This window comes from Panthera leo, chromosome A1 (genome assembly GCF_018350215.1).
Source record: "Panthera leo isolate Ple1 chromosome A1, P.leo_Ple1_pat1.1, whole genome shotgun sequence".
Lineage (NCBI taxonomy): Eukaryota > Metazoa > Chordata > Mammalia > Carnivora > Felidae > Panthera > Panthera leo.
Window position 1 is genome coordinate 230270175 of NC_056679.1, and position 13364 is coordinate 230283538.

The 13364-nt window shown below is 43.4% G+C and overlaps 1 protein-coding gene across 4 annotated transcripts in view; it reads left to right on the plus strand.

The window, feature by feature from the left end:
* The window catches only part of CTNND2 (catenin delta 2), a 925778-nt gene extending 920340 nt beyond the window's left edge, over positions 1-5438 (plus strand). For all 4 annotated transcript variants that reach the window (XM_042953082.1, XM_042953076.1, XM_042953088.1 and 1 more), the window contains one exon: positions 4268-5438. In XM_042953082.1, coding sequence (XP_042809016.1) covers positions 4268-4528 — 261 coding nt within the window. In that variant the 3' untranslated portion in view covers positions 4529-5438. The remainder of the gene's footprint in view (positions 1-4267) is intronic.
* The last annotated feature ends 7926 nt before the right edge of the window (positions 5439-13364 follow it).

The following is a 13364-nucleotide window of genomic DNA, read 5'->3' on the forward strand; positions in this document are numbered from 1 at the left end:
AGACAAAGGGGTTTGGTGTTTTGATGACCACCATTAAAATGATTACCATTGACATCAAAACAGCATCTTGAGGTCCTGGTTGGTGTCCTCAGTTTCACTGCCAGGTGGGAAGAGCAGGTGAAATTGTCCTCAGAGATTCAAGGAGAATAAAGGTTTGCTTTTGGTCACCCAGCTCAGAAAAGGAAAAGACTCCAACCTGGTTCATCTGCCTTCTTGTCCCATCTGGTCTCCTCTCTACCAGTGGTTCTCAAATTTGAGCATGAGCCAGAATCCCCTGAACAACTTACTAAATACACATCAGTGGCCCCCCCACAACCCCATAGTTTCTGACTTGGTGGGTAATCTGCATCTCTAACAAGCTTCCAAGTGATGTTGATGCAGTTGAACCAGACTTTGAGAACCGTGAATCCTTATCACATGACCTCTTTCATTGTATATTATCACCCTGAGTCTTCAGCTTTCGCCATGTGGTCAAGTTTGAAGATCTGTAATGGACAGCTATTTCCCTTGTGTTAGAAAGAAATACAGGTTGTAGGCAAACTCCGTGAGGAATCAGCCAAGTTTTCCTCACTATGCTAACAGAACTGGGGGGTAGAGAACTGGCACTATCCTTCATAATTTAAACTCAACATTCTCCTATTGAGGAAAAGGTTCAACAAAGGTGCCTTTATGGGAGCAGGAGCCACAGGACAGAGCCCAGTCTCCCCATGTGAGCCAGCTGGTTGCACCTCCCCTTCCCAGAAAGGACGCTGCCTTAAGGCAAAAGCAGACACCCTCAGGCTCCTTGGTTGTGCCACGGTCTCACTGAGCCACAACAGACACTCAAGTTCAGAATATGCCACTATTGTATATGAACATCATTCTACTTCCTTCATAGAAGTCTGCTTTATGCAAACAGTACAATGTAAAAAAAAAATGCATTTATTTTTAGTTCCTCTATGGGGAAGGCTTATATTTGGGAGCTCAAAATACGTCCAATTTTGAGCTCTGTCAGATTATCCCTTAGAGTAAGTTATAAAATAGAGCCAACATTCCTCCACTGTGAATGTGCATCCACAGTCAACATCTGCACGACCAGGCCGATGAGCAACTTTAATCCCTCCAAACAAAGCAGTGCCACCTGTCACCCATCCTGGATAGTTCATTTACACACACTCTCAGAACCACAGAACTAACTCTTAAAAGGGGTTGACAGGAGACTTTATGACCAATACAGATGAATTAAAGAGGGCAAGTCCTCAAGGTAAGAGACTAAGATAAACGTGCCCGACCTAAAAACGTCCACCAACCAGAGAGAACATGGCAACAGTAAGAAGTTTGAAACGGGTTGTGCAAAAGCCTGAAAGAAGCAGCCACTGTGGAGAGCCATAAGCTTGTGGGTGATTTCCCCTGCAGATCTCCCCATCTCTGGCCGATAAGACTGACACAAAGAAGTGAGACCTCTTCCAAGGTTACTTTTGTCCACTAGCCTCCCTTCTTATTATAGAGCCTTGGGTCAACACAGTGAGGCTGGCCCTCAAGCTTGACCGGTTTGGCTCAACCGAAACTGTGTTTGTGTGGTGGAGAGAATGTGGACTTCTGACTCAGCCAGACATGGATTCACATTCCAATCTCACACCACCACTAGCCATGATATCTTGGAGGAGTTTCTTAATTTCTCTGAGCTTCAGTATCTTCATCTATAAAGTGGGAATTGGATGGATGGATGGATTGATCCCAATAGGGAAGGAGAGATACATGATGAGATAGATAGATAGAGACATATACATACATATATACACGTTTCTGTTATTAAAGGTTAAACAAAGAGGAATTTGTTAAATGTTGGGCATAGCGCCCACTGACATAAAAGCACAGTAAACTCTAGCCCCCTCCCCGTGTGATTTTTCTAGATCTTCCAGCTCCTACCCTTCGTATGCTCGATGCTTAGTAGCAGCACAGTGCTGGAGCACAGAAGTTCAGCATAGCACACAGCTCTTCAAAGGATAGCAAAGAGCGCCTCAGCCTAGCCACGTAATTTGGTAAACCTGGCCTTGTTTAATTACAGATGATTAATTCCAAACATCCCTCTCATGGCCAGGCTCTTAGGCTAACATGTTTCGCAGGTAGCCCAAAACCTCACTCATCAGCACCACTAACGAGAAGTGTGGGACATAGTGGATGGCAGCTATGATGAAGAACAGGTCAATTACTAGTGTAAATCAATTACATGTAAAAGAAGGAGGTTCACTTACTTGAGAGAAGAATTATGTGCAGATCATTAGAAGCATTCATTTACACACAACGTGCTAATTACAAGTCATTATTAACTAGGACCAATTTCTATAGGATGTTTCCATTCTGAGCTTTAGTTAAATTAATAGGGAATTACTGAATCTGCTTGGAGGTGATCATACTGTGTTTCTTTAGAAGTGTTCTATCATTCACACCAGACCTTCTTCCCAGTGACTGCACATGAGCAGAGCTTCACAGGTGACTGTGTGCCCTAGCTGCGGGGAGGTTCCGCTCATTTCGGGTGCATAGTACTAGAAAAGGGACCCCAGAGGCAGTCAGAAGGGAAGAGGAGAGCCAGACCTCCACATACAGGTGTTAATTACCAGCCCATGAACAGTCTTGGTCTTACTGTCCTTAAAACTAAACAGGTGGAACTAGTTCTTGACTTTACATATCTCAGAGGCTCATGTGACCCCTCTAAATTTTCAAAGCCTCCTACATCAGACAGTAACTTGCAAAGGACAAGAGGGCAAAGAGCACGGAGGTGGGCTGAAGGGATACGAGACAGTACTGAAACCCCTCCTCCTCAACTAAAAGCTTCATAACCCCACATCATTCTCGAGTTCAATAAATTCTTATGGAAACCAAGTTGGGGAACGTTTTCATCCTCCTGAATATGTTATATTTGGAGTGGATTTCCTGTTGTCAGTACATGCTTGTCTGTGCAACCTTCTGATCACTTGTGCAACCTTCTGATCACTTAGGCAGGTGTGATGGAATGACCCTACCAGTGGGAAGCCTCCGTCCTCCAGAGAGGTATTGATCACAGCCCACTGCACGGGTGGAAAGATACCCAAGTGACCATTAGACCTCATACATCTTCACCGTCTCTTTCTCTGGGATTGCAACAACCTAGGTTTAATGGAAAAAAAAATGCAGAAGAGAGGAAGATCAACTAGTTGTGTTCTATAGCGTCTAGTCTATGTGTCTTTAATTTAAAAGGTCATCTACTAAAATGTTCAGCTGTTGTGGCAGTTTGGCAATTCCTTGAAGAGTTACACCTCAAATTATCAAAAGATCCAGCAATGCCACTTCTAGGTCCATACCCCGAACATTGAAAGCAGGGACTCAAACAGGTACTGGTGCGCCCACATTCATTATAGCATTATTCACAATAGCCAAAAGGAGCAAACAACCCAAGTGGCCATCAACAGATGAATGGATAAACAAAAAAAATACGCATACAATAGCATATTGTTCATCCTTAAAAAGGAAATCCTGTCCCATGCTACGATATGGATGGCCTTTGAGGACATTACGCTAGGTGAAAGAAGCCAGACAGAAAAGGACAAATATAATACGATTAGACTTACATGAGGCGTCTAGAATAGTGAAATTCAGAGAGACAGAAAGTAGAATGGGCTGCCGTGGCTGGGGCAAGGAGGAAAATGGTGAGTTATGCTCAACGGGTCCAGAATTTCTGTTTGAGATGATGAAAAAATTCTGGAAATGGGGTACCTGGTTGGCTCAATCGGTTACGTGTCCGACTCTTGATTTTGGCTCAAGTTGTGATCTCACAGTTCGTGAGTTCAAGCCTTGATGACAGTGTGGTGCCTGCTTAGGATCCTGTCTCTCCCTCTCTCTCTGCCCCCCTGCATTCTTTCTGTTTCTGAAAATAAATAAATAAACTTTTAAAAAACGCTCTGGAAATGGATAGTGGTGATGGCCGCACAATGCCATGAATATACTTAATGCCACTGAAGTATACATTTACAAGTGGTTAAGATGGCAAATTGTATGTTAACGTATGTTTTACTACAATCATAATCTTTTAAAAAGATTATGTAGAATGCTAGTGCATGGACCCAGGCACCAGCTTATAAAAGGAAGGGCGATCAGAAGTTGGCAGTGTCTGGAGAAGCGCCATGGTGGTCGATCGGGGGGGTGGGGGGCACGGCCCAGCCCTTAACATGGAAGGCTTGAGCGCCTGGCCGTGGGGGGGTTGCATCAAGGGAAAGCGAACCAGCCCAGGTGGATCTTCTTTTCTGTGCAGGTTCCAGCACAGCCAGTCCCACAGGAGCCCAGCAGGAAAGACTACGAGATCTACCAGCCGTTTCAGAATTCCACGAGAAACTACGACGAGTCCTTCTTCGAGGACCAGGTCCACCATCGCCCTCCCGCCAGTGAGTACACCATGCACCTGGGACTCAAGTCCACCGGCAACTATGTCGACTTCTACTCAGCTGCCCGTCCCTACAGTGAACTGAACTATGAAACTAGCCACTACCCGGCCTCCCCCGACTCCTGGGTGTGAGGAGCGGGCGGCACGAGGCGCTCCGGGAACAGTGCATGTGCATGCATACCACAAGACATTGCTTTTTTTTTTCCCCCTGCAAATTTAGTTTGTTCAAGCCTGTTCCGTAGGAAGGCTGTGATAACCAGTAAGGAAATATTAAGAGCTATTTTAGAAAGCTAAATGAATCGAAAGTTAACTCGGAAGTCAATAGGAAGCTAAAACGATCCTAAATATGACATCATGCAACACCTTTCTAGTTTGAGCTGTAGAGTATAAAAAGTGCTTTATATTGAACGTGGCTGAAGGCAGCAGAGGAGACGGTCGGGGTGGTGGGGCGTGAAGGTTGCAGTTAAGCACAAGGGACAGTGTAGTTCACACACTTTAGAGGGACGGCTTCTCACGCTTTGTTTACTCTCTTCATTCGTTGTGATTCTAGGCTTCAAGTTGCATTGGGGTTCCTCTGTACAGCAAGATGTTTCTTGCCTTTTGTTAATGCATTGTTGTAAAGTATTTGATGTACATTACAGATTAAAGAAGAGAAGCGCATTGTGTATATTACACCATGCCGTGTTTCCTCATCTATGGTTCTAAATATTGCTTCAATTTCAAACTTTTGAAAGATGTATGGATTTCCAGTTTTTCTTTTCTTTTCTTTCTCCCAGTATGTTTTAACAAAAAAAAATGGGAAAAAAAGGAATATTTAGCAGTATTGTTCGTTCTGATATGTGAATTTGTTTGTGGCAAGTAAGCAAGGCATTCAGCAGTTTCTGACAATTAACATACATCATTCCACACTCCTTGTCAACAAAGTGCTTTTTCACTGCCTAAAATTTTAGATGTAGATATTTGAAATAGATTTTTTCATTTATACCAGTTTTCTTTATGATGATACAGTGTTAAAAGAAAATAAATTACAATTGATCTGTCATCCATATTTGCTAAGAATGTCTATTTCCAAGGACCCTATCTTACAAAATACACATTCTTGCCTGTGTGTCTGTGCGTGTGTGGGTGTGTGTATGTCCACGTATGTATAAAAATGACCTGTGTGAGATTTTATTTTGATAGAAGCTACTTCATTCGCTGTTCATCTTGTACAAGCTTTGTTTCTGGTTTTCGGTATAAATGTACATCACTTTGTTCTTCTCGTACTCCATCTATTCTTCTGACCATCTAGTGACTCAGGATATTAGGCCAGTTGAAGTGAAGTTATAGGATTTTCACACATTCACACATTCTTGGACACCACCTCTTTCTACAGGTCCATTTCCTTCCACGTTTTATGCCCTGGGAACACAATAAACCATGGCCAACTCAATAATTTCACTTTGGGGCCAATTACTTGAAGTATCAAGAAATGTAAACTGCTCGCCTTATTACCCCCAAACTTTCTGTTCATGTGGCAGGGAGCAGTGGACCATTATGGATTAGATTATTAAAATTGAACTTGAAGCCAATGTTAGACTAGTGGTTAACAGAGCTAAGAAATAAGGCTAACCATTTACAAGAACACGGGCTGTGGGTAAATCAGCTTTGCTCTTAGATGCAAGTGACTGAGGCCAGTAGGTGCCTAGTAAATGTTAACTGTTCTTGGAAAAAATAAAAATTAAATAACAAAAGAAATTGGCTGACCATCTTCCTTTAAAACTTGCTCCCCTTCACTCTACATAGTTGAATTCAGCGCAAAGCCCAAGATCAGTGGTTCCTTCTCCAAATTTAGCAACAATCAAAAAACTTTTTTTGTTCAGGTGTATTTTTGCAAATGAAAAGCTGATTTCCAAAATAGAGCAGGAGACACAAATTTGCTTTTGAACTGTCCTGTAAATTACCTGCAAGTTGGACCCTGTTGCACTGTTTATTCTAGGACTGGATTCGGCATTGGTGGGTTCCCTCACAGGAATGCTCCAGCCCCCGTGGAGAGAGAGAAAATTAGCACTGAGCACAACGTGTCCTCCTCATCCGTGAACTAGTGAAGTTCATCGAGGCAGAGGTTATGGCATAGACATGACTTATCCATAACCTAGTAGCTGGTTTGACTTTTCCAAAAGTGAATGATAGGACTCATTTCTGGCTTGAGTTGTGCATGGAGAAATGACTGCATGTGCTGAAAAGCCCTCCTAGTGGGAACTGTACATTTTCCTTTATACTCTTTGAGTCCGAGAATTCCCTGCATTTGCGACCTGGGAAGACTAAAGATGCCTCTGCTGCCCGTGATTCTTTGACAGCATGTGGTGCCAGGCTGAAATGAACCAATTCAGCCAGGAGCCTCTGGCTTCAGAGGTAGAGGTAGGAAAAAGAAAATTAGAAGTGTTGTAGTTACTCAAACCAATCCTGTTCTCCTTTTCATACACACACACACACACACACACACACAGAAGTAAATAAGGAGACAGTAAGAAATGATTGATAGATAAATAGAAGATGATGTAGATAGGTGGTGATGATTGATAGATAATAGATAGACGATGGATACTAGATAGATAGGTAGATGAGTAGGTAGATAATAGATAGGTGAGATTTTACATAAACTGTGAAATAACCTAAAGTTCCCACAGGCTCCCTTGGCAACAAACATTGATCAGCTGGTAATTTATTATTAAATTGGATAATACTGGATAAAAGCCCCAAATGGCAAGAAACTTTAGTTTGTTTTTGCTTTCATTGTACTGAAGTCACCAAGTGTGATACTAACCCCCACCCAAGTCCCCGCAGATAGTTGCCTCTTGGGTCTATAAGAACCTCCAGATGTCAGATTATTTACTGAGACGGGAATGGTGTTTTTCAGAGCAAAGGAGGGAGGAAAGGAAACTAGAATTTTTTTTCCTCTCAGTCCTTGTAGTGGACCATACATACGCCCAGTACATTTAACAGTTTGTAAAATCTGGACATTATGTATGAGAAAGAGACCTGGTTTTTCTTCACCTGAGAGTTTTGATCACCAAGGACTGATTAAAGGGACACTTAAAACTATACCCCCTTCAATGATACTAATATTTTAAAATAAGATCTTTCATATTGACTCAGGTTTCATAGCACACATTTATGTTTTAATCCAAATGATCAGTTGTGAGTTAGATGAGAAAATACCTAAGAGGTTCATAAGAATTAGGGTGACACAGATATCACATCACACTTGGTGCAGACTAGGTGAAGGTTAACCACTGATGACCCATTTCATATAAGCAAGACACACATTATGAAAACCTGCTGTTAAAAAAAATAAGCAGTGTTTAAATTCAGTAGCAAAACCAATCTCAATTTATTTGCTTTGCTCATTTCTCTGACTTCAGCTCTGCTGTAGGGCCTGATACTGTCCCCCCATCCTTGAGAACTGTGCCCTTGGAAAGTGAGGTTTCCCTGTCTGAAGACACAATTTTGTCCACCTTCGAGAACCAATTTCCTTCTTGCCTGGTGATTCTGTCCCTCCAGAGAGAAAGTGGCACCTCTCAGGTCAGGATCTTCATGAAAGTGCACTGGCCTCCATTCCTTGGAGAGAGCTTGTTGGAAGAACTTAAACACATCACCTCCTCTCTGGGCGAAATGTTGTTTTGTAACCCACAGAGTTAAATAAAAAGAAGGATCTGGGAGTGGGGGGACAATCCTTGGCCATACAAAGTTGAGAGACAAAGACCTCCAGTTCCTTACAAATGACAACACTCCCAAGCCATGAGCCTGTGTTCTTCAAACCAGAGAACTGGTACGAGTACCCAGTTCAGGACTTGCAAGGCAGGCATGTGACCTCCGTGTCTTCACCATTTCAATAGTAAACAACCGGGCTGCACCTATGGTCTCCTCAAACACAAAGAATGAAGTAGTTTAAAAAAAAAAAACAAGCAAGCAAGCCAACCAACCAACATTTCTGAGCGCACTAGATAATGGTGATACTGGGGTTTTGAGTCAAGGGTTTGATCCTCAGTTAAGACAATGGAATTCTTGGCATGAACTTCAGCAGTGGCTACATTAGCATCACACATTTAAAATTTTTCACAATATTTCATTGCTTGGTTCCTCAATAAAATGAAGACAAAAGCTTTGATGAATCAGCACCTGGTACTCTGTACTACAATGTGCATGCAAAACTGAGACATCATCTCAGGTGGTGCTGACACCCATCATGAGAGATGACAGAACATACACATAATACTCTAGAGTGTCTTCACTAATGCACCATTGATGTTTGGGGCTGAATAATTCTTTGGAGAAATAGGGGAGATGCAGCATAGGATACTTAACAGTGTCTCTGGCCTTTACCCACTGGAAACTCACTGGATGCACCACCACCTGCAGTTGTGACCATCATAACAGCCTCCAGATATTTCCAAATCTCCCCTGGGGCGGGGCTACATCAGCCCCAGTCAGAACCACTGCTCTGGTGCAATGCACAACGTCCTAACTACAACTGAGCATAAGGAAGGAAAAAGATGCACTCCCAGGTGGGCGATCTGAGAACACAATGCAGAGGAGATGGTATTGGGCTGGAACTTAAAGGACGGATAGGCTTCTGATGAGCAATATTGGAGATGTTTCTGGAAAAAATGCGAGTGAAGATGTGGAAAGTATGGGGAACGGACAGGGAACAGAATGCAACAAAATTAATTCTAAAATGAGGAACAGGAAGAGCAGGGAGAGAGAGACAAGGCAGGCTGTGAACAAACTTGAGGCTCCTGAAAGCCATTTTATAGAACACTAAAGATTTTTCATAGCATGTTACAAAAATTCGGGGGGGGGGGTGTGGTGGTTGTACAGGTAAGGTATAGATCAGTGGTTCTCCAACCATGCATCAGAATCACCTGGAGCACATCACCTGAACAATTTGTTCAGACATTGAGTTTATGATTGCATAGGGCTGGGACTGGCAGAGAACTTTCATTTCTAACAAGTTCCCAAGTAATGTTGGTGTTGCTTGTCCAGGGACTATGCTTTGAGAACCCCTGGTCTCAAGAGAGATCACTTCTGAAACTGTTAGAATAATCTAGAACCTTGTTACTTAAAGTATAATCTGGGGGACTGCAGCCTCAGCATCACCCAGAAGCATATCAGAAGTGGAGAACATCGAGTGCCACTCCATACTTTCTGTGTCTGAATCTGCCTTTTCATAAAATCCCCAGATGTTTCATAAGAACATTAAACTTTGATAACAATGATCCAGAAAACATAAGACCATGAGCTAGGAGAAAACTAACATGAAATGTTGCAGTTGTAAAATTCACAGTACTTGGTGAGTGCTGGGTGAGTGCTGGGGGAACCTAACGATCCCTCTAAGATGTGAGCTTGGGTGACCGGAAGCCCAGCAGGGGATAATCCACAGGTAATAAGGAAGAAAAATCTTTCTGACGAGGAAAATCCACTCCATGTTGGACATATTACAGATGCTGATGGTAGATCCAGGGAGAACGTTGCAACAGGCAGTTGAAATGCAACCAGGACTCTGAACCAAGATTTGGTGGACTCTCGGCAAGATTTGGTGCCGAGAGGTGGAAAATGGCACGGATAGAGCAGTCACGGAAAAGGGGATGTAGAGAGGAGAGCATCACGGGGATGATGAAGGCTCATTGGCAACCAGCATGATACAGGAGTACACAATAGCATATTGGAGGTGGGGTTTGGGGAGAACAAGACCAGTGTACTGTTGTCAAAATCGGGGAATTTCATATAAAGAGAGTGGAGAGTATCACTGGTGGCACTGATACCAGAAGATGACAAGAAGGAAGACAAGAATGAAGAAACCTGTGAGTATTGTCATTCGGAGACCACACAGGGCCTTAGTGGGTAGCTCCAGTGGCAGGTTAAGGAGACTGAATAGCAGGGGAGGGGGCAGGGAACTGCGAAGCTTAGCAATGAGCTGTTGATTGTGACAAGATGCTGGCTTGAGACAATCACAAATGGAATGAAGAATTATTTTAGGGCAGCAAAGCAAACTTGTAAAGCAAGGTTCCATGCTCATACAAATGGTTTAAGAACAACTCCTTCAGTGTGTGCAGCATTTTAGTGCTTTCATGGTGTTTTAATAGATGTTCTGCTTGTCCCACTCACTACCAGGTAGGCTCGTATTATAACCTGCCCTGTTTTGGAGATGAGGGGAGTAAGACTCGGTGATACCACGCAATTGGCAACTTTTGCTGCTGGACATAAAATCGAGGCTTTTTCACCATAGACCATAACACCAGGATGGCTCTTTCTGGGACGGTGATGTTCAAGCAGTGGCTTCAGATAGGATTAGGAGTCATGAAGCAAAGGGGCCATGGGGAGAGGAAAGCCTGATTCCCCAGGGCCCACTCTTTGCTCAACACCATGGAACCAGGCTAACTCTCAGGCAGTGGGACTCCAAGGTCCGAGAGGAGGGTGTCTGTCTGCGGACCCTGGCATCTGTTTGTCCACCACACGTCCTATACAACCAGTGCCTTCCACATCAGTTACTGCTGTGGGGTAGTCATCCTCAATACCCCCACCCAACTCCCATCTGCTCCAGGCTATTTATTCTCATTTCTCATATGCCCAACCGACCCTAAGCCTGAACTTCATGGAGCCAACACGATGTTTTTGTTCAGAAATTCTAGTTTGGGAGCCTGTCCAGTCCATGACCGCAACCTCCCTTAGTGAACAGCTCAGCAGAGAAGCCTGGTGTCCATCTCCAAATGGCCACAATGTGTCTTCATGCTCTCAAAATTAAGACCAGACAGCTGTGAGATAACCACACAGTTAAGTCACAGAACAAAGTGAATTGGCCTTCATTGAAATTAAACCTAAATCACTGGCCATGTGAAAAGTGAATTTGAACTACATGAGCTAAGTTGTCATCGACGGAAAAATTATTACAATACCACTGACTTTTTTCATATACAACTCTTAATTAAGGTCAAGGATAGAAATCACACATGTAAAATTTGATCTAGACTCATTCTGTTTACCTATTGCTTTATACAGAACACTCCAAAGTTAGCGTTTTTTTAAAAAGAAAGAAAGGGAGGTGCCTGGGTGGTTCAGTTAGTTGAGCGTCTGACGTTAGCTCAGGCCATGATCTCGGGGCTCGTGAGTTCGAGTCCCACACTGGGTTCTTGGCTGTCAGCGCAGGGCTCACTTTAAATCTTCTATCCCCCTTTCTCTCTGTCCCTCCCCAACTCGTGCTCTTTCTCTCAAAAATAATAAACATTAAAAAAAATAAAAAGAGAAAGATTTATTTTCTTCAGGAATTTTCAATCTGGATTGGGCTCCATGAAGACAGCTCGGCCCTGCTCCACTCCACTTGGAATCATCCTGGAGGCTGGAAGCCTGGACTGGAACCACTTAAAGGCTCAATCACTTAGTATCTGGCTGGGACGACTCAACTAGCTGGGGCAGGGGGAACTTCAGCTCCTCAGGCATCCTGTGAAGTATCTCCACGTGCTTGTCCAGCAGAGATGGTTCAGTGGGCCAGTCTTCTTATATATTATCTCAAGGTTCCCAAAGTCTATGTCCCAAGAGAAAGAACCAGGCTCAAAAGTCAAAATGCATTCCATTAGTCAACGCACTAGCAAAATATTGCTCAGTTCCAGAGGGTAGGGAAGGAAATGGACTGTATCTCTTGGGGTGGGGGGAAGATTCTAGCAGAGCATGCAGGGATGGAAACACAGGCTTTGCCTTTTTCAGACGGTCTCCCACAAAACTGATAACACTTTGCCTTAATAGGTTCAGCTTCTTTCAAACTTTGGCCAATATTTCTTAACAGCAAAAGCAATGAGTTTTACTATCAGAAGTTACAAACAACTAATACAACTCACGAAAATGGGATAAAAGGCCATGTAATTATGTCAGAAGGAAGAGTTTGGATCTTGGGCTTGTGTTTCCACCAGCTGGATGAGAACAAGGAAGCACTTCATGATTCTTAGTCTTAGCAGCCATCTTGTCACCGTGAGGGGCCCAGAAAAAGGTGAACTCAAAGCTGACGAAGGCAGAGTAGATAGAAAGAACCTGGCTCTCTTCTCAGAGCACAGGAGAATCACCAAATTCCCCAGAATATTCCACAACAGACAACCATTAAGTACTCGCCCCCACATTCTAAAGACTTTCCCCTGACCTCAGCTGAGAAGTAACAGAAGGCTGGATGGATGAAAGCCATCTCAAGGTAGAGTTAAATATTCACATCATCATTTCCTTAGAGTAAGAGTATATTTTCCTAAAATTCAGCAAAATAGAATTAAAAAAAAAAAACACAAGTACCAATTTTGGTAAGCATAGAGACATTCCGTGGACACATTTTCTAGCCATTGTCCTAGTATACCTTATTTTTTAATCACAAGTAAAATGTGCTGCAAATTCATACAGGTTTGAAACTATACTATTGCCTCAGTACACTAGCAATATCAGCTGATTTCGGATTTTTAAGCAATTTTGTTCATGCGTCATGATCTATAACCAAAGAGATCAAATGGAATCAAATGGAAGGTGATTAAAGGTTTGGAAAAGTGAGGCGTACAGAACAATGATGCAGCTTTCCTCTGTGTTGGGTTGTCTTTGGGGACGCACAGTTTCAGAATGGGAATGTCTCCAAGTTACATGGCCCTTTATCACTCCCTCTTCTGCTAGCACACCCCCCCCCACACACACACACACACACACACTATCAATACAGTGGCACCGCCGCCTTCTCTGTTTCCCAAATTCCCAGCCCCACGCATCGGAGGTGAGCTGGCCAACACTGGTCCTTGGGCCCCTGTGAAGATAGAGTGCTCGGCGCATTCGCAGCCAGGGAAACGCTGATACAGGTGAATGGCTTCAGCTTCTAATTGCCAGGTGCCTGCGGACAGGTGCTATAATGGGTCCTCCAGTGATGCCTCCGTGGCCCTGATACATTCATGAGCTCCCTTAGGGAAGAATT